The sequence below is a fragment of the Opisthorchis viverrini genome (assembly GCF_000715545.1).
Source record: "Opisthorchis viverrini unplaced genomic scaffold opera_v5_172, whole genome shotgun sequence".
NCBI classification, from domain to species: Eukaryota; Metazoa; Platyhelminthes; class Trematoda; order Opisthorchiida; family Opisthorchiidae; genus Opisthorchis; species Opisthorchis viverrini.
The window spans coordinates 432446-455420 of record NW_008751831.1 but is presented as its reverse complement, the minus strand read 5'-3'; the positions used below and the strand labels follow the sequence as shown (position 1 = coordinate 455420).

Sequence of the window (22975 nt, the reverse complement as noted above, 5' to 3'; positions counted from 1 at the left end):
TTGGAAGTACGTGTTTCCGCAGGTGATTGGAGGAGGCGTCCAACCAAAGCACCAAATCACCCGGCGGACGCAGGGACACTAACCGCCACGGTGGAGGAAACAGAGCGGTACAGGCAACCAAGCAAACTCGAGAACGGCAGACCACAACGCAATGCGAATCAAGGCCAGAGAGAACAAGCTACTAAAATTAGAAGCCGTTGGGATAACCGATCAACACAAAGGAACACAGACCACAACGCAACAAAGATAACAAACGGACCAATAGACTCACTAAAGTCGTTACACTTCAAGTGGCCAATCACGTCAGAAGATAACAAACTTGGAAGTAATATTTATTGCTTATGGTTCATGGCTCTAGTATGCAACTTACAGCAGCTGCGGTTACTGTTGGATACATTTTCCGGTTGTTCATGATTCATGCCAAAATTTTGGAAAATGAGCCCCACCATTTTGGACTGCTTTCACAGAATCATTTGTTTCGGTTGCACAACGTCAATACACCATGAGAAGTTTGTGCACTGGATGCAGGGTTCCCCGGGCTTTGGAGCTTTTTTGAATACGATGGACTCAAACTAGCTTTTATATTCTGGTAACTGAGAAAGGAAGAGCAAGAACACCCAGGTGCTAAGCCTTCGGATTCCGCTCAGCTGCAAAACAATCTTACAGACACTTGTTTGGGACTAAGTTGCCGGTGCCACGGACCACAAGGTATCAAAATCTGTAGCGGACTAGGACCTTATCAGCGTGTTCGGATAAATTAACAAGCAAAGTAACCAATACGAAATCACAAAATCACAATAGGAACGGAATGACTAGTCAAATGGGGACTCACGAATGTGTAGGTCCAATAGTCCACTACACCGATCCAAGTGAAGTAACTGGCTTTGAAAGGAAATATTCACTTGTCGGAATTTCCCACAGATGGTTCCGCGTGAGTGATATATTCCACGGTAGGAAAATTATTCACGGCTAAAAATGTCACAGAGATTTATTGTGACGGTAAACAGTTGACACAAACACAGAGATTTAGCCCAACTGGTCCAGCAGCCAACAAACAGTTCACCGGAGCGTAAATACACCCGTTCAGCAAGAAGTCAGCAGGTCGCACCGGAAAATTGCGTATTCGTAACATTAAAACAAACGGCACGATACCATATGTACGACAGTTACAAAGTGTTGTTCAAGTTCAGGAAGAATTTTAAATGTGACAACGGATTACAGACACTACAAGTCTGACAGCCATCCTATGGTATCTGTGGCGAAGTTATATGTTTCCATGGTCTATAGTTAATGTGTTTTCCATGATACAGGCATCTGCGATACTGCTGAACGAAGTGTTGAGCAAACTTAACTCTAATGCAATATACGGTCTACTGCAATGTACTGCTGCTGATAGGCAGAGTCAACAGACTGGCAAACGTCTCGAATAATCAGTCTCACGCTTTGTGGAAATAGTAAACAATCACGAAACTAGTGATAATCTGCTTTTTATGTGCACCGGGACCATAGCAACCTACAATTGGTAGATTATTTTGTTTCTAAGATTGACCTGTCACTCCGCCCATATCCGTTGCAGTTTGTTAGAGCGCCTTGGTGTCAACATGAATAAATCCCTTGCAAGACTCAAGTGTTGTGGATTAAAACTGGATGGGGACATTTCCATAGGGGTCAGAAACATCAAAACTTCTGGAAAAGTAGGTACCATCGGGTGCGTCCTCGGAAAGGCAATGCGTGCGTGCTGACTACTGCGGCATTTCTACCGTCATGACACAGGTGCGTTGCTTGCCAATACCAAACAGCCGAATTCAAGCAAAAAGCACTACGTTAATGTTTCAGTCTGGGGGGTGTTCCATAGGGCTGTAGTAGCGGACAGTGTTACACGTGTAACCGCAGAATCTGGAACACTGACCGTCATCGGTACACCTAGATATCCAAAATCGAATGTATTAGCTTAGAAAAATCTTCGCACTTCGAAAGCACGAATAGCAGTTTATGTTCCAAGACATTCATTGAACTTTGTTATGATGTTATATTTTGGCCGCGATAACAGATGCTGTTCATTCCTTTCTTGGTCCTAGCCGCAACCGGCTATTAAACTGTCAGGAGTTGCGTACTTATTTGAGGTGTATTGATTCTGCAGATATTGACTACTTTGGATACAATGGTTCGAGACCTTGGGCAGACGTCCTTGTCGGACAGTATGACAATATCTTGGCTTCTATAACTGATTAAAATGGCTCCACAGTTCAAGGGAGCCATGTCATCCCAATTCTCTTTGACAAAGGCCAGCCTGTTTCAAACTATCCACTCGAGGGCCGTGCTGGAAAATTCATCTCGAATAATAATGCGAAGTTAAACCTAGCTGAAACAGTAAAAGTGTTACTACTGGAACGATGGGAGGGGATAAGCAACAGGACCGAAAACTTCTTTTATCAGAGGTGTTTTAGGCACATTAGCTCAGACGAATCACTGTGGAAGGGTAATGGTTCTAATAATGTCAACTGAATTAGCTCAGACACTGTGGAAGGGTAATGGTTCTAATAATGTCAACTGAATCGTACAAACAAGATAGTAACCTAGATAGTAACCTAATTGATTTGTTCACGTTTCTAAGGATAACGCGAAGTGTGGGTGAAGTTCGGTGTTAAACAGATAAACAGTATGAAAATCATTGGTGTTTTCAGCAGTAGGCACTATGAGACAGTATGCTTCCTGGTACGCACGACTGGGAAACCTGGGCCCCGAATTTCTCTATACCGTGGATAATTTCCCAATCCAAACTTAGCGTGATTGTGGGACGCTACCAGTCTAAGTAATAATCATTCTATCATTTTAATCAACTTTTTGTACACCGGAAATCTGGTCTTTTACAGCTTACCTAGTGCCTTGTAAACTGTTGGTACCGACGCTGGTGCTCCACAGGGTCACCCTTCATTTGGTGCGAGAGATTATATTTGCAAGTAATTCCTTTACAGCATATCAACCAATAACACAGTTTTTGTGTACACCTCACACTAACTTGTGGTCGCTGAAGGTAACTTTCAAGAGGACGTCATTAGCAGTAACTCAGTAGATTCAGCAACAGAAAAGTATCAGTTGAATGTGAGTATACTGGACGAAACAAGAGATCATCATTTGCGGGTGGTTGCGGGATTCAAAGACTTCATATTCACACCACTCAATTGACCGATCCCTCTCCTGTGCTGCACACTTATTCCACTGAGTCCGCAGGAGAGAGGAAGTACTGGACCTAGATCTTTCTCTTACTAGAATAAAAGTTCAACCGAAGCATCATTCAGTATGTCTATTTTTACCACTAATAGCGTCTACATGGAGAACGTTACAATAACTAGGAAATCTATCTGTTTGTTGTACGTCCACAAAACATGCAACCGTTTTATTTTTTTTCATCAGACAAAACGGTTTGTTTGAGGTTGCCGGTCTTGTAGTGTTTGTTCAGGGGTCGAAAATCAACTGACAAGTACCGTCGGATCGAAAATAATTTCAGAGTACAGGCTTAATAAACGAATGACTTGGTTGAACGTTGGTTTTGAGCTTTGCAGTCAGTAAGTTGAATACCGCACCACCCTAGCGACAGAAATGCAGCCATCAAAAGATACTAGTAAGCACTCAGCGTGCTTCAAAGAGTGGCTGGTAAGGTCACTTTGAGTTATTAACCAGTGCTGGTTGAGGAAATTTGCTCTAAAGACGCCCTGTCCGACGTAAATCTAAAATCTACGCAGAATTATCTTTCTTACCTTCTACAAAATTTCAGCGACGAAAGACATAGCAACGTTTTTCATCCATTCTATTTCCCAAGCAGATTATCCACACAAAAGGTTATTGGTCAAAGCTGTTGATAAACGGAGTTCATATTTCACTGTATTATGTGGTGAGATTAAATGAGCGCTAGACGACCACGTACGTACTCCGAGGGAACAGCCTCCGGTTCTCTAGGATTGTTTTGGCTGACATAATTAACCACTAAATGTTCCTGAACACAACGATTGTTGCGCTAACATCCCTCTAGTCCACCAACGGCCGAAGTACATTAACAACCAGACCAACACCTTCGTCTCTGAGACGACTTTTACACTTTTTCCATTCCGACCCCCACTCCAGTAAGCAAACTCTCCACAACAAAACAGGATACAGATTCCGAAATGGATAAACTGATTCCCCAAGAAGAGAAACAAAATGGCCGATCTTTTTGCTATCGATCTGGATATGCGCAATAGATAGCCGAGCGCTCTATAAAAAAGGCATATACGTGATACCTAAATTGGTACATAAACATATATTCCCCAACGCCAACAAATACAAAGTTATCGTCTAAGTGTGCACGGCCACGCAACCTTACTGATAAATTCATAAGCTGTTAATACTTCAAACGTGGGATTTCACATTTTGCTCCTTAGGTCAACTTATCTAAATTATAATCTCAATTCACATCTCTATGGTTCGAACAGTCATTCATTCCTGGCGTAATTACTCTGGGTCCACACCAAAGGACGGAAGCAATGAATTCCAGTTTTGCTCAATTCCTGGCGTCATTACTCTGAGTCCACACCAAAGGGGAGGGGACGGAAGCAATGAATTCCAGTTTTGCTCTCAGTTGAGGTCATCAGCAGTGCATATCGTTGGTCGTGCTGGAGTTTGAACTCTGGATATCTGATATTGGGAACGATTTGTTACCACCACCTTACCAGCGCAAACCGGACACAAGTGGATCAGAATGCCTGGACGGGCGATTATGTTCATGATATGGTTTAATGAGTGAACACGTGCTTAAGGCACGGAGACTAGCATTAAAAAACCACCTGGACAATCCTGCGATTACCCAACTGGAAGTTCACACTCTCTTATGTTCTTCAGTTGTATACACATATGTAGAACGTGCTCAGAAAACCCATTTGTTCAACCACGATCTTCAATAGCCCTGAGAAAAACGTCTGTTCGGTTATATGCATTAACCAATCCTTGAATCTGTCATATTATTTCTACCTGCCCTTAACGGGATTATGTGTGAACTTGTAGGCACAAATTTCCAGGTCATCTATGAAACATTATCGAGGTGAGGAAGCCACAGTCATTCCAATCACGTTCAATACATTATGGCCTATTTATTCTGCACACAGAAAATTTCTTGGTGCTCCCGTAGTCAGGACTTGCAATCAAGAATACGTTCACGCTGAACATTGAAAAATCTACCGAAGCGTCAACACTTTCCATAGGCATGTTTTTCACCTGGTACTGCTGTCAATGATGATGCTGGAACTACGTTACAATACCAGTATTAGGCCTATTCCTAATACACCCACGAGTAGAACTGTGTAGATGTCCGCTTGTCCACGTAAAGAAGCACTTTAAGCACTAAAAGACTACCTTCTTATACTCCGCGGGAGGGCAACCCTTTCGTTTTGTTTATTATCCAGACAAGATCCTGCGCATGAAAACAACGGTCCGATAGACATATTCATTTGTATCACATCTAACTAGTTATGTTGCTCCTCAGACGGGTTGTCCCACTGAGTTTGACGTACCAAGAGTAGTCATCAATTTGACGAGCGGAAACTGAGCATGCCAACGTCAAATCACAATTGGTACTTCAATACTCCCCTATTGGTGTGGTTGTGAGAAACAGGGCTGTTTACTATATTTTGAATTGCAGTGGTAATTGTTGTCCGTTTGATGACTTCAAGGCGGGATGGCTCAGTGGTTAGAGCACGAATGTACTGATCGGAAGGTACGTAGTTGGCACCCGACATCTGCCTCTCGACTTACACTGTCTAGGCTTGGGCAACCTTGAAGCATCCTATCCCTCGTGCTTTCTTCTGATGGCATAGAAGTTGCTGTCTACGCTTGGGAAACCTTGAAGCATCCTATCTCTCGTGCTTTCTTCTGATGGCATAGAAGTTAGGTACCGAAGGGGCGCTATAACCGAATAATGATTTTTGGCCTAAACACGTTCTTGTTGGGTTTGTGCCGAAACAGTTCCATACGAATTCTCCTGCAAATTCCTTCCCCCCTAGGCCTGAAGAATTAAGTTCCAAAAAGGTGGAAAAACCAGTGATGACGACCCTATTCGTAATGGTAATGGAATTCACACTAAATGACGTCAACTTGGCCCCAGCAACTAAACCGCAGTTCCATGTGACTATACTGCAATTTCACTACGCTTGATAAAACAATATACTCGTGAAGTTATGCGGCGGAATTTAGAGTTGATGCAAATGCTGCGTTGGTTTCACATCACACAGTGATTGGGGCAGAACGTATGTAAACGGAGTGACTGAAATTTGTCGGGATATACTGCATTTTCAATCCCATCTTTCAGTCGGTTACATCTATACCCTAAGCCGCAATAGTCATTTGTTTTTGTAAGGACACCTTCATCAAGTTACTATTTGTGCATCCTCATAATTTTTGTTCGACCGGTTATCTCGCTTTGTGAAGTGATTAGCTTACACCAAGGTGGATGACGTTCATGCTCACGTGTGGTAAGATTCGAATTCCTTTCCGTTGGTCGAAAAAAAGGGTGATTCTCGAGACGTACCTAAATGATCACATCTGAAGAGAAATTATTAGTGAGGAATTCCGGCCGTGCTGATATGTGCTGGGGCTGCCTAGATTCACCATTCAGATGGATTTATTGATACTATAAACCTGCAATGGAAATGAGAACAATTGTTATCACATCTGAAGAGAAATTATTAGTGAGGAATTCCGGCCGTGCTTATATGTGCTGGGGCTGCCTAGATTCACCGTTCAGAATGGATTTATGATACTATAAACCTGCAATGGAAATGAGAACAATTGAAGGAAGCAGTCTGATAGCAGTCGACGTCACAAGGGCCACAACCCACACAGCTCTCACTGTCACACGTCAAGCTTGTACACACGTCTTTGCTTACACTGAAAGTTTTCGGAACCTATTAGGCTCATTGAAGACATTAGACAAAACATTCTAATGGGCAAGCGATTCCCTCATTCTATCAAGGACAAGGAATGTATGTAAACCGGATTCATCATAACATGAAGAACCCACTGTTTTCATCGATAAGATGACATTTTCACCGAGGCTGATGGACGCCTGTGCATTGCATTGGATTAATTTGGACAGCTTGACAATCCCGGCCATCTATATACTTGGACTCTATGTTTGTTTATACCTGTTTTTGGCCAACCTCTCATGGCCTTCGTATCTATCATCGGTGTTGACATTAAGGTATACTTGTGGATGTGCACTGTGCCGGTCAGCCACTAGACTTGCATTGACCTTACGAACGTGGGCAACACAGTCCACTGGAAGACTTTAGGTACCGAATAACTGACTTGGTCAGTTTGGGACCAAAAAGGACCAGATAGTCATTAAACTCCCCCAATTCCGTCTCAGTCGGCCGTATGACCTAGTCGCCCTTACTAGCAGACAGGGACTTTGATCGACATCTAACACAGATTGAGTCGGCTGGATGAAAGATGCCTTGTTGATCAGATCTCTGTCTGTCATAGAATTCGATAAACCTGGTGGCATACCCGGTCCGATGGACGTTCTGTGGCGAAAGTGAAAGGCTCCCGGAAACGGTGGGAAATCAAGGTATGCCATACACATTTACTAATTCCTTTCTAGATAATACCGCAGATTTTCGAGATACTCTCCCTTTTGGGATCCAAGATGGTCGAACTTACGCGTGCCTCCAACATCTGTATAAGGAACTCGGTAGCCTGTAAGATCGTCTTAGTGCCCAAATAAGACATTCAGAGCGAAATTGTTCAAAAACATGAGGGTATCCGGTTCCACTCTACCGGTCTGAGAACTTACAACCAGGCTGTTGGTCCGTCAACCCAGCTTGGTGTTTGGATTGCGACTGAGGAGAAATCGTTAGTGCGGGAACGGGTTAATAACTCTTCCGCTTCTGCCTCCACTTAGATTTTAGCGACTAATAGCCATATCGTGATTAGTTGGTCACCAGGTCGCTTCAGCGTAATTTGGTCAATTTGAAAGTTACTTGATTTCGTAGGTGACTCAAAGTTCAATAGTTGTGTAAATCTTGTAGGGGCTGCTAGACTGGATGGAGCTTACTAACACGTTGATCCATTTAGACCACAAACGGACCAAACAGCTTACTCGGTCTGCCCCAAACGTTTTCCAATTGACTCATTTTTCTACGCTTGGGGGTCACCGTGTCTATTGAGTGGTTTTTCGGCGTGGCACCACACCCAGGCAAACTTCCACTACCAATGCTCTTGCATGAGCAAATATTTGGAAGTTATTCCAAACGAACTTATATTTTCTGTTCGCGGATGGAAACAGGTGACACATTCAAGTTTAAAAATTGTATGAGCACAGAGGGAGGAGGAGGAATTTACCTACGCAGCTCCGAGCTGACGATATTTCCTCGACTGGTGACGAAACGTTGGTAATCCAAATCACAGGCTCGGCGAACAGACAAAAGAAAGCATCCGAGCTACCTATATTCCACAATATCAATTCATAGCTCATGTGGTCAGGAATGACAACCAAATTGAAAAAAAAGAAAATCTCTTAGAACAAATAAACAAATCTAATGTTTGTAGGAATAAATCAAACAGGCGCTGTCACAAGGGATTCCGAAGAATCCGTCACAGATTGGCTTTGGGTTCTGGTGCAGTTTGTCCCTGTTGTCGTTTGGACTGTTCAGCTGTCTGTAACGGAAAACAACTTCACTTGTTGGCATGGTTGTACACAACAAAGCATATCTTATGTAAGAATATATTGATTCTCTGAGATAAGGATGGATGGTTCAGGAATTCACCCAGGAACAGTGTGAGGCTGTTTTACATGACCTTTTGGGTGACTGCTATCAATTGGATCCGCCTGATGAGATATGACAATGAAGCATCCGTGTTAAACAATGATGTCATGCTGTCGATGATGATGATGCATGATGAGAACTGTAGTGAAAAACTGCTTTCAAGAAAGAAACGTTACGGACCAGTCTACGAAACAATGGGGTTCCCGATGACATACTGAACTACAATATTCCAGACCCCAGCTATGGTGATACTATCTTCAAAAAGTGAACAAGGTTTTGCACGATGGCTCCCTCTTTAATAAAAAATAATGGTTCGTCTAGTTGAACATACGAAGAGAAAAACTGCTCCCTTACACTCCAAATCTTAGTGATTAATTTCTAAGCTGGTCGAATCTGTAAACACGAAGTAACTGCGGCGAACTTTCAGTGATTCAGGGTAAAAAGCGAAACCGGGAAACCACAACATAACCAACAAACAAATATATGGTTTGAACAAGACGTAGCTGGTCCACACATGATCAGCCTCAAACATACGGGTATGCTATGCACCCAGGGAACACTACTTTTGCAGAGGTGAAGAAAAGTGCAGGCTTTTACCATACAGTAGTTACAAGAAGGATAACCGCTGATTCGCTCCAGTGGGGGTAACGGAATAGTTAGCGCTAAAAGCCGAGATTCAAAGCGTTTCGAACATAACACGAATCACATAGATGTCAATTAAGAAGCATGACTCGAAATAATCGGAAAGTCATTCGACAACGGAATATTTTGNCGAAATAATTGGAAAGTCATTCGACAACGGAATATTTTGAGTCCTGGATGATTTTTTCAGAGGTGCAAATGAGGGTAAAGTCAAGTTAGATTCAGTTGAAGGCCTATATTTTCTCCGCGTGGACTAACGAATGATCAAGCAAAATGTCACACAAATTTTGTGAACATTTTGAAACAAATATTGGATCTCTCATAGAGATAAGGTAAAGTGACGAATTTGAATTAATTTAACGGATTCTTATCATAAACGATGGGTCCCCCATCATTAACTCTTATTTCTTGCAAGGATTGTGCTGTAATTGCACGTGCATCGCGACCTGCGATAAGCATGTCGTTCTCAATGAGAACAATATTCTCGACAAGACTGGTTCATTATCTGGCCCCAACTACTTAACCTTACTAATATACAGCAGCAGTCAACCGGCTCGAACTGCGCTTCATTAATTCTGAAGTGATGGAACATATCTGCAAAGGAGAATTTCCCATGTTCCGTGTCAGGCACAGTACTGTGGAATCTCCTATATTCTTTAAAGTTATCACCGTTGATTTAAGTTCCCATAGCTTTCAGGTTCACTTTCACGCCTTTGAAAACTCCAATTCATTTCGCGTTCCCGGCTTTGTGAGCTCGATCATACTGCCAAAATGGAAGGAACCGAAGTCTGACCGTATAGGGCATACCAACAATCAAATATAACTACTGGTTAACATGTGACAACTGTGTCACCTACAGGCGAAGCCATGACTGTCAGAACTTCCTAGCCATTCAGATCTCACACACATATACAAACATACATCTGACGTAATCAACTCCTCCCAACATATCCCGGCGAAATTTCGGATAATCACACGGAAGACCGAGGCGAGAACTGCACTTTGCTTTACACGGTATCAGTTTGGTATCTGGCTGCGAAATTACCTCTAATTGGAGAAGTGCAGTCCAAAGAGAAAGCACATAGTGACCTAGTTTGGAAAGATCGAACGGAGTATTCAATAAGCATGCGTTAATGTGCTTCAAGGCCTGCAGCTCAAAAGCATGGGGCATTCGGAGTGCCATGGTTCAAACGTTCTCTGGTAAAGTAATAAAAACTCACCGTGGGAATGTGCACACCAAAGAGGAGCCTGTCTATGCGCCTTGCTTTGGTGAACAGTGTAGTCAACGCGTGACCCAATTCCAAAGGGCTAACGAATACTATTTATTGTTGGAAAGATCCTCAGTCCGTGGTAGCTTTTCAAGGGATGCATTAAATGTTACTCAAGTGGGTTATAATGGAACGCTGTGGCTATTATACTTGAAAAAGCCCATTTATAAGATTGCCACCGGAATCTTGGAGAACTAGTTGTTGCTGACCAAGAAGACTCACCTTTCTGGAGTTGAGTAGACATAGATAGGAATTCCAAATGCACATGAACAACGCGATATACGGGACCCGGTACCGAGTGGGGAGGAAGGCGAAATTAATCGATTGAACGAGGGGCCAGAAAGCCAGATCGGCAAAGTAAGCAGGCCAAAACAGGTTTTTGGCGTGCTCCACACCACCTTTCAGACTTTTCGTGTTACAGTACCCGTTATCTGTCAAATGGTAGAGAGTAACAAAGAGAAATATAACAAAGAGAAAAGTGCAAGTGCATTTAAACCCAGGAAACTGGTCTAACGAGAGTGCACAACACTGAATCCCGGTACCTATAACGTCTGATGTATCGGGATCCCACATTAATCCCACTTCCAACCTTGTGCAACGGGTAGTTACAATAAGATATTTTCTGAATTACTGCTGTGTATGAGTATGTCGCTCTGCACGATGCTTGCTTTGGTTTAGTCACCAAGAAAGGATCAGTTGATGTAACTTTTGCGTATATCCTTCCGAAACTGCAAATGAATGAATACCGTAAACAAGGCTTAACCCTCAAAGTTGGTTAGCTGTGGTTAGATAGATCTACAAATATGAGACTGGGAACGAAAAAGAATAGATATAAGTAATGACATTTTACACTGGTCATAAGGTTGCTGAAAACCTTCCGAAGGTCCACGACCGATTACGCCCTTCTTGGGGCTCGTCAAGTGAGCACAGTCCCAGCATTTACGTCAACTTTATGTCTCACTTGAACCGAAATCGCACGAAATTAGCGAAATACCGATTTGGTTTTGATGGGAGGTGTCCTGGTGCAGCACATTCAGTTGCTTATGAACATTATAGACGAGAGATTCAGTCGGGATTAATATGAGTCTCCCATTAAAACCAAACTGGTATACGAATGAGTGTATTTCGTCAAGGGCATTTTGATTAAAAACAAACATGTTAGCAAGTTCAACAGAGGATGTTAGAACGAAAGCCAAACTACTGCCCTACAGGGATGAACCAAGAGCTCATTTCCTTCCTCTCCTTAAGCAGAACAAATAGGAATCGCACCAAAACTGTGCTTCTGTAGAGGGATTCGTCCTAAAGTTATCCTAACCGATTTGTCAACAATCCGTCTGAGACGCTTCGTTGTCAACTACTGCAACACAGTAAATGTCCATTACATCAATTTCTGATTCTTGCTTAACTCCACACCAATAGTTCGGATTACGCGAAGCATCAGTTTGACGAGGGTGCTACGCTGTTGATGCACACCACTCACGTGGTTTGGCAAAACGAGACGAAATGCAACAGGTTAATTTACTGAATAGTATCTATCGCGACGGCTGCAGCGGCTTCCTATTTCGCACACTGCTTGACAATGCCCTTTATTCACCCTCAAGTTTTTCTGCCACCAATTTCCGAGATGACCTTGAGGGAAAACGGCTAACTTATCACGAAAAAACTGTATGTCTATCAGATCATCGAGTATTGAAATTATCTGACAAGCTTTATCTCACGGGATTAGCCAAAAAGTCAACTTATTCTTCGATCCCACCGGTTCTTAAATCGCCCCTTTCCCTTGTAACAGTGGTTATGAGTAGAGTGGGGGGACTGCTCCCAGGAGGGAGTTCAAAAATTCTTGGATAATGGATAAAATAACTGATGGGATAATGAATACCGGTCCCATTCATCTTACACTAAACAAAATGACTACCGTCCCCATTATTTTTTATTTTTTGTTTATGATATCCATTCAGAACACAACCAGACGTACCAACTAATGATGATAAATGTGTGACTGTAACGTGCATCCAGATGTTGCAAAGCGAAATTTTACATTGGCAAAGAGTACTTTGCTGCGAAAATAACCGACAGCGTTTTGTACGTGAACCAAAATCGTCTCATGTATGCATACATTACACTTCTTTTGGTCCGAAAACCAATAGGGGTGAACGGTGACCCACCAGAATGCGACACTTCGATATTTACCGTGGTGCTCCTACCATATTCAGAACCGGCTACCGATAGTGGAACGGAATGTCAGAAATAAAGAAATTTAACGAACGAGAGCTTAAAAGCAGTCACTTAAGGAATCGAGGGTGTACAGTGGACTAATAGTAATAGTAAATAATAACCGTTCAGCTGTAGCACCCTTTCGGTGCCTAACTTCTATGGCACCAGAAGGAAGCACGAGGGCTGGGATACTGCTAGGTTGCCCAAGCCCAGACAGGGGAACCCGAAATGCAAAGGTCGAGTTCCAATCACAGACCTTCCGATCAGTAAATTCGCACTCTAACCACTGAGCAACCTGATAAGTCAGATGTAAATGGGCCCGCTTTAGTTATCCCATCCCGGACTCCTGCTCTATGTTTCTACGGTAGATGCTTGCCTGGTTATGAGAACATTACGTATTTGTCGAATAAAATGGTGCTTGCGGATGGAAAATCATAGACAATCCCGTCTGGATGCCTTTCTCACGCATGGAAGTATAGAAATTGACAGCACATGAAACACGTGTCGTCAAAAGACCATGGGAGCGTACATTTAACATCGGCGTTAACTATAAATGATCTTCGGGTGGTGCACCCAGCTGCCACATCATTTCCATGGTATTTTACGTCATCTGGTCCATTTGATGACGCTGCGTGATATGCACTCTCCACAGAGTCACGTATGAACTACCTGTATTTGCACAAATCAAGTTTTAAAACCGGTTATCGATTACGGCAAATAAATGAAGTCATTTGGAAGCCAAAATGCAATGTGTTACAAAACTCTAACACAGGTTCCTCACCATCGAAAAACCACTAGGCTACAAACAGCATTACTCTAAAAAAAAGTCCGGTAATAACTGTACCCCAATTCTTCATTAACTATTTGCGAGCATTTCTGTGTTATTCAGAATATCTTCGGGTCTATAGAAGTCGATGAAATGCAAGCCGTTTACGGTATACAATAAGTGGGACACGAGCGACATCCACTAGCTTGCATATTAATTTGGTTAGACTGGAGATACCTGAATCCCAGCTGAATTTCTGGTTTATGGTGGTCTTTTTCAACTGAATGTGCCACACCAAGCCGCCTCAGGTTTCAGCTGGTACGATATGTCAGTGTCGTAGAACATGGTAAAGCCGTAGCACATTACTCAAGCTTGCATGACAGCCCAGGGACAGGTGCAACACATCGTGCTGAAAAGGACCAACATATATGAGGGATTCAGTTGGGATTCAGGCGAGTCTCCCGTGAAAACCTAATTAGTATAAAAATGATGGTAGTTCGATAACTTCGTGCAATTTGTGTTCATGTAGAACATGAGGTTGAGGGAAAATCAACCAGTGCGTCTACCTGATGAGCCATCATAAACAGCATGACATTCGTGGCTAACACTGTTGCACCGCTGCCATACAATCAGGATTTATTCGAAAGCCGTATTGCGAAGAAAATAATAACAGTGAAAAGCGAAGGGACCCACTCAGTGACTGCATGCCCAGAGGAATGAACTTACATTTCGTGGGTACAAAAGACAGGATGACTTTGGTCAGTTCATCTGAAAACACCTGTACCTCTGCATCCCTTCGAAGTCGACAACAAGTCCGAACACCTATTTCAAAAAGAAAAGGTTTTCGTCGGAGGCCATTCGAACACTAGGGTTTTGAAGACCTTCCAGTGTTCGTCTCATTATTTCATCGATCACGAAATTAAATAGGAATGGAGAGAGTAGGCACCCCTGACGGACACTGTTTTGTGTAGGAAGGTTTTGGAGGGCTGTCCTTGTACTATAGCACGTCCCGAGAATACAAAGAACTTCTTATGTTCACAAACTTCCGGGGCATCCATTGATGGATAAGCGTGTCAAAGAGAACAGACCGGTCAACCAAGTCGGATGCGCCATGGAAATGCACGAACACTAGAACTTGGGGTCAATTGGACGTATGACGTCGTTCTAGAATGAATATTTGATGAATGCAACCCATACCAGGCCTGAATCCCACATGCTGCTCTCGAGTCTGTGTTCCACGGGTCACCGTTAGGCGACAAAGGACAACGTACGCCAGCAGTATCGCTATAACCGGGGCTGAGTTGATCCTCCTGTGGTTAACACACTCACCATGAGTCCCTTATTTTGAAAGTGGACATTATCACCAACTCTCCAGTTGTATGGTCTTATGTTCACTTCCGGGGCATCCATTGATGGATAAGCGTGTCAAAGAGAACAGACCGGTCAACCAAGTCGGATGCGCCATGGAAATGCACGAACACTAGAACTTGGGGTCAATTGGACGTATGACGTCGTTCTAGAATGAATATTTGATGAATGCAACCCATACCAGGCCTGAATCCCACATGCTGCTCTCGAGTCTGTGTTCCACGGGTCACCGTTAGGCGACAAAGGACAACGTACGCCAGCAGTATCGCTATAACCGGGGCTGAGTTGATCCTCCTGTGGTTAACACACTCACCATGAGTCCCTTATTTTGAAAGTGGACATTATCACCAACTCTCCAGTTGTATGGGATAGTCTCATTTTCCTAAATAAAGGCAAACAGGTTGGACAAGCGTTGAGTGAGGACTTCAGTCCCATCTTTGAACAATGCGGGTAGATGGTGCGGACCAGAAACTCGATGGCGCTTGGGAGAAGGTATACAGTCATGAACCTGCGATGCCGTAAGAGGTTCCGCTTTCACCGTTCAGGTTTCTCCGTCGGCTATGGGCTCCAGGTGAGTAGCAGCTGTTATCCACGATAACTGTTCGAAATATTCGACCCTATCAGATTCATGAAGCCGGAAGCGAGTGGAATGACATGGAGGGTAGCTCAACCACTGTGCTTTCATCTTGAAATCTTTTTATGGTGCATAGCACACATCTATGCCCAGCGGGTTCAGTGTGACAGTAAGGGAGCTCGTTGTCCCGCTTGAATCGGAGTGCGGGTATTGGAAGCGTCCAGATAGACTGGGAGTCGAAGCTTGATGATTGATTTCGAGTTGTCTCGAGATAACCCGCAGACGTTGCTTGCGAAACGGATGCAGGATGAACGGAGTTAGCAAGCCTAAGTGCTTGGTCTGGAGAGAGTTATTAATAAGGTGGGGAGAGTGAAAAGGAAAGGTATGTGAAAGAGAAAGAAGGGGGTATCAGCAGTATCTTGTTTTTGCTTAACCGCCCAGCTGTAGGCAGCAACTAAGGCTACCAGGCTGATGGCACGACGCGACGACCGATGTGGCGTGAGTTTACTTGTGTGTGTGCAGCTCATGGTTGTACGCGGGCTTTGATACTGCCATGGCGTCCAGACATAGACAAGAAGACGGTTGTTCCTCAACCAAAGCTTTTGGCTCAAAAGCTTGACCGGAAAGTGCAAATGCATTTCAATTTTTACAAAACGATTCGCCATACATGTTCCAACCCCCGACCTGGAGGACCAGGAGACTGTGTTCGTCAGACCTCTAACCACTGACCAACCTGGTATTGGAAACTGCGAGTATTGCGCGGACATCCCCAGTACAGCTGAAAGGGTTGCGCAGGTACACAAACCACCACACTACGATATGGTCAGGTCGCTTCGTAACGGATGGTCCCTAAGGAGGACAAAATCGGTCACACGCTGCCAAGTTTCTAGCAACTTTATGAGCAATGTGTTATGTTCAACCAAGGTTGGCAACTAGTTGTTTACACGAGGAATGACGTGAAAAATTCAGCCCGAATGTGATTTAAAGTACACCAGTGAATGGCATAACTGAGTGTACAAAGCTATCGTCCACTTTAATTTATTAGCAGGCTGTTGTGTTTGGTATTACATAATCTGAGAATATCTCCTTTAGATTGAGGTTGCATCGCATTTACCAAGGCATCCGACTGAGTTCTATTGTCTTCGGTTGCTGCGATGTATGGTGTTGTTTTCATTTCCTGATAGTTGCTATTTCGTTTTAAACCAGCTGAACTGTTTACGTCCAAAACACTTCTAGAATAAAAACAAAACTCGGTGAATATTACTGACTGACCAAACCAGTCATGTGCTTTGGTACTTGAGGATCAACACGATTTCGCAAAAATTCCTAGATTCGACCGTCATAAAAATGGTAAATATTTAGAGAGGAAGCAATTTACAAAAAAAGTGGGCCAGCTTACTGAGTACCAGGTGCGCCCTGTGGTAGGAATGGAGAAGACTTTGTTACACAGATACTCGATACAAAAAATGAAGCCGCGAAAATTATTTTCTAGCAGCTCACACGGTAAAAGTATTTGCAAAGAAGCAGTCATCAGGTCCAAACGCGGAATCTTCCTTTCAACCACTTGTCTAATCACAACACTTATCTATCTTTAACTGTGTCAAAACTAACGTGAGGATCACTCGCTTCCAACACACAGTGGCTGCTATCCAGATGAGCACGGACACCACAAAAGGTTCCAAGTTACATGAGTACTTGTTCCTGAGACATTTATTTGCATATTCACTGAAGGACTAGAAACCGTAGAAGCGGTGCTGTAGAGCTTAGTTACTTTAAAATTCGAACACTGCCACTGGCTCAAATAACGGATGCAAGTATCACGGGTGGATACAAGAAATTGCTCTAAGATACTCTGACATGTCCAATCGCTGTACAGGAAATCATTCCCTGCTGATGTGAAACGCAGCAAGTGGGTACAACCGAGATCAACATAGAACGTCAACACACTACTAGTTTTTCAACTCTCCAGGAACGGCTGGACAAGAAAGACCAGGTTTTTTTTACGCGTGTTGTGCCGACTTTTGTTACATTCGTCGGTAAAACTGAAATACGGTCCTTGTCAAGGCGAGGCTGTCAGGCGGCCAGCCACTCTTAATAACTGGACATCATATCCAATGGACGGATGTTACATGTGGGCTATGGACTAAGCGATAGCAATCAGTATCGAGCATTAAAGCTCGGCACTTATCGCCCCCTCACAAGGATTCCGGCGACCCTATTAGCAGATTTGCAATCAGCTTCCTTTGTTTCGATAGACAGTTGTCTCGAACCTTTTGCTAACCCATAATTGGCGGGGTAGGAAGCCAAGGACAGAAAAAGAAGTTGCACTACCGTCGGGAGTACACGACAATCGCAGAAAACTGCGTAAAGCACACTACGGTTAAGAAACTACAATTGTTCTATGTATGGTGCAAACATTTACCGACGTCCCAGCACAGAAATTTCACACTTCAAGGATCGGTTTAGTAGCACACTACCTTTCGCGTAGAAACTCATGAGCAATTATTCCGTAAACAGGAAATAACGTATACATTTGACAGTTTCGTGACAGGCAGAGTGCTGTACTAGATGTTATTCGTTTTTGTAAGTTTTAGTGTCGCATTCAGAGCGAGATCCACAGCGGAGGTTGGAATTTCCACAGCAGTAACACAAGGCATCTGTTTCTCTATCACTGCTCTGCTTGTATACAATGTGCTTGGCTGAAACCAGACAATACAGACGAGTGACACACTTGAAATCAAGATATTTAGGTTGGTGCCATAGCTGTAAACGATGTTCGTAGATACATCCATACATACTCCACATCAGGCCATGCAGTTGGATCTCAGTACTTCGGCTGATGCAGTCGAGTGGCACGTCAGTATAGTCTACCGACTGCACCTACAGCAACATACGCTCATTCTTCTTAATCAAGCTGAATATTGGCCAAATGGTCGTGCCACATCGTTGCCGAAGATGATAAAAGACGCAACAAACAGAGGACCGAACACATGTTACCGTAAACTGGCATTCGAATTCTATGTGAGGAGACACTTGAACACGTCAAACGCTAGTTTATTGGAAAAAGTGCTGTTAAGTTGGGATAGGACGAGAGAGTCTACCATATAAGCTAAGTAAAGCCTAATAAGTTACGAAAAGCCCAGCGTTGGGGGAGAGTGTGCAAGACGAAAAGAAGAAATAGTTCAGCTGCAGCATCCTTCCGGTGCCCAACTGTCAGGCTAGTAGAAGCACGGGGGCTGAGATACTGCCAGGTTACCCAAGCCTAGACAAAAGGAAGTTAAGAGGCAGAAGTCGGGCTCGATCCACGGACCTTTCGTTCAGTAAATTCGCGCACTAACAACTGAGCCATCTCGCAACAAGAAGAGGAAGTTGCACACAATGAAGAAGTTGAACTGGCACTAAGAAAAAGTGTTCGGAAAACAGGTGCTAATATTAGAGAAGATCATATTTCCATAGTATTTCACTCATGATACCCTTGTGGGTTGAATTCAAGGACAAGATTGTCCACAACTGGACTTATAAAGGCATAGCCAGTGCATCATGCCATCAGTTGCGTGAAAATGAATCTGAATAACCTGTGTGAATGAAGATTCACGTTCAACATTGTCCCCTCTGCCTACCATCTATAACCAATCCCTTATTTCAATCGGATTCGCTTGTTTTTATCGTTATTAGCCAGTCTATGGTAGAGAAGTCAGCCAGACTTACACACGAAGAAGACCAAGAGACTTGCCGGCCCGACCAGAACTTCATCTAGGACCACCTTCTTAGCCACGACAAGTGCAGAACTTCCGATTAACTTCCTGTCGAGCCAAGTATAGTAGAAGTGTTGGTAAAAACCCTGGAAGGTTCCGATGAAACCAAGTCTAGCTGGAATGGGCAAAACAAAGAAAAACAAAGATGTCAGTAACAAACGTGTCTCGTTGATTTCCACGGATTCCGAGGCACCAACGAAAAAGTTTTTCGCCTCCTCTAACCATAAGCTAGTATGCAAACTGTCGAATCAGAAACGTCCAGACTAGACTCTCGACATAAGCAGTAAACGGGCAAGCAAGGTGAAAACGCCTCCAGCACAAACAAAAGAGTTGTCTCTGGACACTGTTGCGCACAGATTTGCGTATAAGGTGTACATAAGGACATATATTGCCATATCAACATAAGCACTGTGAAGCAAACCGTCGAACAGACAGACACGAATTCACCCAGATATCAACACACACGCTATGATGACATTTTTCATTCAATGTTAAGATATACTCCGAATTCACCGACCGTACACACCACCTGAGAAATGCGTATCTTCGAGCAGTGCTTGGTATCGCGGCTAATGTTGACACTTCTGATGACAGTTCAAAATGTGTCTGTCTCATGAATTGAAATTTGTTCGGAATCTGAGTAACAGTGGATAGCCAAAAAATGTCCCAATTTTTAATGATCCCTTCTACCCAGAGTTGAGTAATCGGCAGTGTGGTCAACGATTCCGCATTTGGCAAAGGTTCGGGATCTCAGCTTTCTGATCTGGGTCCAAGGTGCATGCGTAAACACCAAGGAAGAGCTGGGGGTAATAGTCCGCACAACAGCGTTGACGGTCAGGGTTTACGGGAAATGGTCGTTTCGCCTTTTTGGAATTGATGGCTTGTGTTTCCAGAACGAGTGTTTTCTCGGATATTTATCCAAGTTATCCAGCTCCGATACAACCTGCTTAGGACGAGAGTTAGAAACGCTCGACATGATCATGGTGGCTAGACGATCTTCTGTCGTGGAAGCTGGTTAACCAGAGATTTTGGTCATATTTTGCGGTCTTGCTTGATCACACACGATGCTAGATGTTCTCGTCATAATCGGGTTGCAAGGGAACTCGTGAAACGTCTCCGTCGACTGGGATACATAGCCTTCGATGAGTTGAGAGCACCTACATCGACGTCTTTCATCAAGCCTGACCTAATCGCTGTTCGGGAGCGCCGAGTAACTGTAACAGACGTCAGCGTAGTCTCGGATGGGCGCGGAATGACTGTGTGGAATGAGAAGAAGCAGAAGTATGTGTTTGATGAATATTCCCTCCCCACAATGTCAGCCCTAAGTGCAATCGATTGTGATGTCAACTTTTTGGTCCACCAACCGATGAACATTTCTTATCGAGGGATCTGCTTTCCTCAACCCCCAAGGCAGTTATTGGACTGGGATTTCCTAAGGTCGCAGTCAGTGACTTGTATTTGCTTGCCATTGTGGGCATGCTACGTACCTACGACATTTTATGTGTGATACATGGCGTTGAGTGTACATCCATGCCAGTGACTCTCACAGACTCAGTATGATGAACACTTTGTGCTTGATGTGCGAGACTCGACTGTGCTAGCGCTTACACCACTTTGAAGAGCATTCAGTATTGCCCGTCCTTTCCTCGTTTCCATACCAATTATTCTTAAATACGTCGGAATTTATCTTGTCTGACTGGAACTGTCGGTGACATGATTTCGAATGAAACGCTTCTATCTTTTTAGCTAACATTCTCCCGCAACCCTTCCACACCCATTGACTGCATTTACCTTTCATATTTGTGACCATGCTCTTCAAAAAATAAACGATAGTATTGAACATAGTTGCTTGCAACGGAAACGGTTGTTTTGAGCGAACTATTCAAAATACCAACTGAAATGAACTGGATACCTCGGTAAACACATTTCCATCGAACTTTTTGTGTACATGGGAAACATAAATGTAGTAATGTTTTGATGACGTCTCCCAGCGAGTAACGGTTGACACTAGTGACTTGGTCAATTGGTACTTCTGCTAGTTGAAACAGTTCAGGTGACTCTGCTCATCCAGAGTGCATCTCTGGGGTACGGGATTCTCCAGGAAAAGGACGGCGTACAGTGAATCCATTAGTTAACAGAGCACACTGTCTTGATCTGAAGAGTGAACCCCTAAGAAACAAACTATTTCCGCAATCTCTAAGACGTTCAAGCTTGGCAGAAACAACTGTAGTAAACTATGTGTAATGGACCGGTCAAATGCATGTACATCAAGATAGTCCTAGTTTGTAATTGATGACCGATTATTCCAAATTAGGCATAGTTTAAGTCTCCACTTCGTTTTAGTCTATCGAACCTGGTTATTCCCCAAATAATTAGCCATACATAGCCATTCTCATGAGTCAACAAAATAGTGAGTGGTGAATTTCTGGGTGCTGAGAGTTTGGAAGGAGCGTATATTTGAACCATCAGTGAAAACCAACGGTAAAGAAACGTAACCGCACATCACACTGTATTACGGTGATACTTAATCGTACTTTAGGAATAAGTCAGATTTAAACCAATAGATTTCACATTATTTAAATTTATCCTTGCATACCAAGCTATAAATGGACCAAACCAGTACCAAATGGCGTGCAGTAAACTGACACCTCACTGATAACGAGTGCCCCAACAGCAAAATGCCATGCGAAGGTTACCAAAGAGTGACTGAGTACTGCAAGTTGCTTGTAATTCGGGTTTGAGGAATATCACTCACCTACTCCATAAATGTCAATATGAGTTGTTGAAAATACTTGGTTCCTCCAACATCCACACAGGACTTTAAGGCCATTCATTTTTTCCCCTGTCGTCGAAGGCAAATCTTGTTCTGTCACATTGTTCTCCTGATGACTTGTAGACAAACAATATTTGATCTCCTGTGCTACAACTTCTCCCACCATCATCAACCCACCGCCAATGATGAGATTCTTGAAAAGTGGTGTATACTTTCTGCTCCTGGCCAGAAGTGGAACCCGTGTAATCCAATAGTTGAACTGATCATTCTTTGCGGAATTTTTCATTACACCGCCAGCTGACGGTTCGCCCATGTAAAACTGGAAACTCTCAGTGATTCATTGGAATCATGCTGAAAAAATTGTGATAATCCAACTAAACTGCTAAGCAAGTAAGCTGAGTATGGTAACGATGAAACTGTCAGAAAAGGTCATGGATAAAAATTATGCGGTTTTGTCATTCGACCTTCATAAAACTACGACGATTTCCTGTCTAAATCATGCCGATTTTGCCGGAATACACTGATTTGCAAATCAAACCAAAAAATATTCAGCAGTCCTGTGAGAAGCGTGTTCCATCAAGAAAAAAACCGCTTTGTTGTCTGAAGCACTTGACTGTAAGGCAGCACAACAGAAAGACGAGGTACCACAGCCTAAGCTTCCAGTATCCGCTAGAGTGATCGTCTACGAGTTGACTGTGTGTGACACTAGCCACTATCGTTAGATAAACTCGTATCCTCGTTGATGCATCAGCCGACAAAGTGCTTAAAACCGCCTTGCGCAAACTCTGCAAATAGGGGAGTTCCAAGATGCAAAGCAAAT

General features: G+C 43.4%; 1 protein-coding gene across 1 annotated transcript; it reads right to left on the bottom strand.

Annotated features, from left to right (window-relative positions):
• Positions 1–8301: 8301 nt before the first annotated feature.
• T265_07529 (hypothetical protein) lies at positions 8302–22652 on the bottom strand (the record flags this gene model as incomplete). The annotated part of the gene is made up of 4 exons (XM_009173074.1): positions 8302–8685; positions 10928–11136; positions 19336–19497; positions 22138–22652. 4 exons carry the CDS (start codon positions 22466–22468, stop codon positions 8623–8625), a joined length of 765 nt encoding a protein of 254 aa, XP_009171338.1.
• Between the last annotated feature and the right edge of the window lie 323 nt (positions 22653–22975).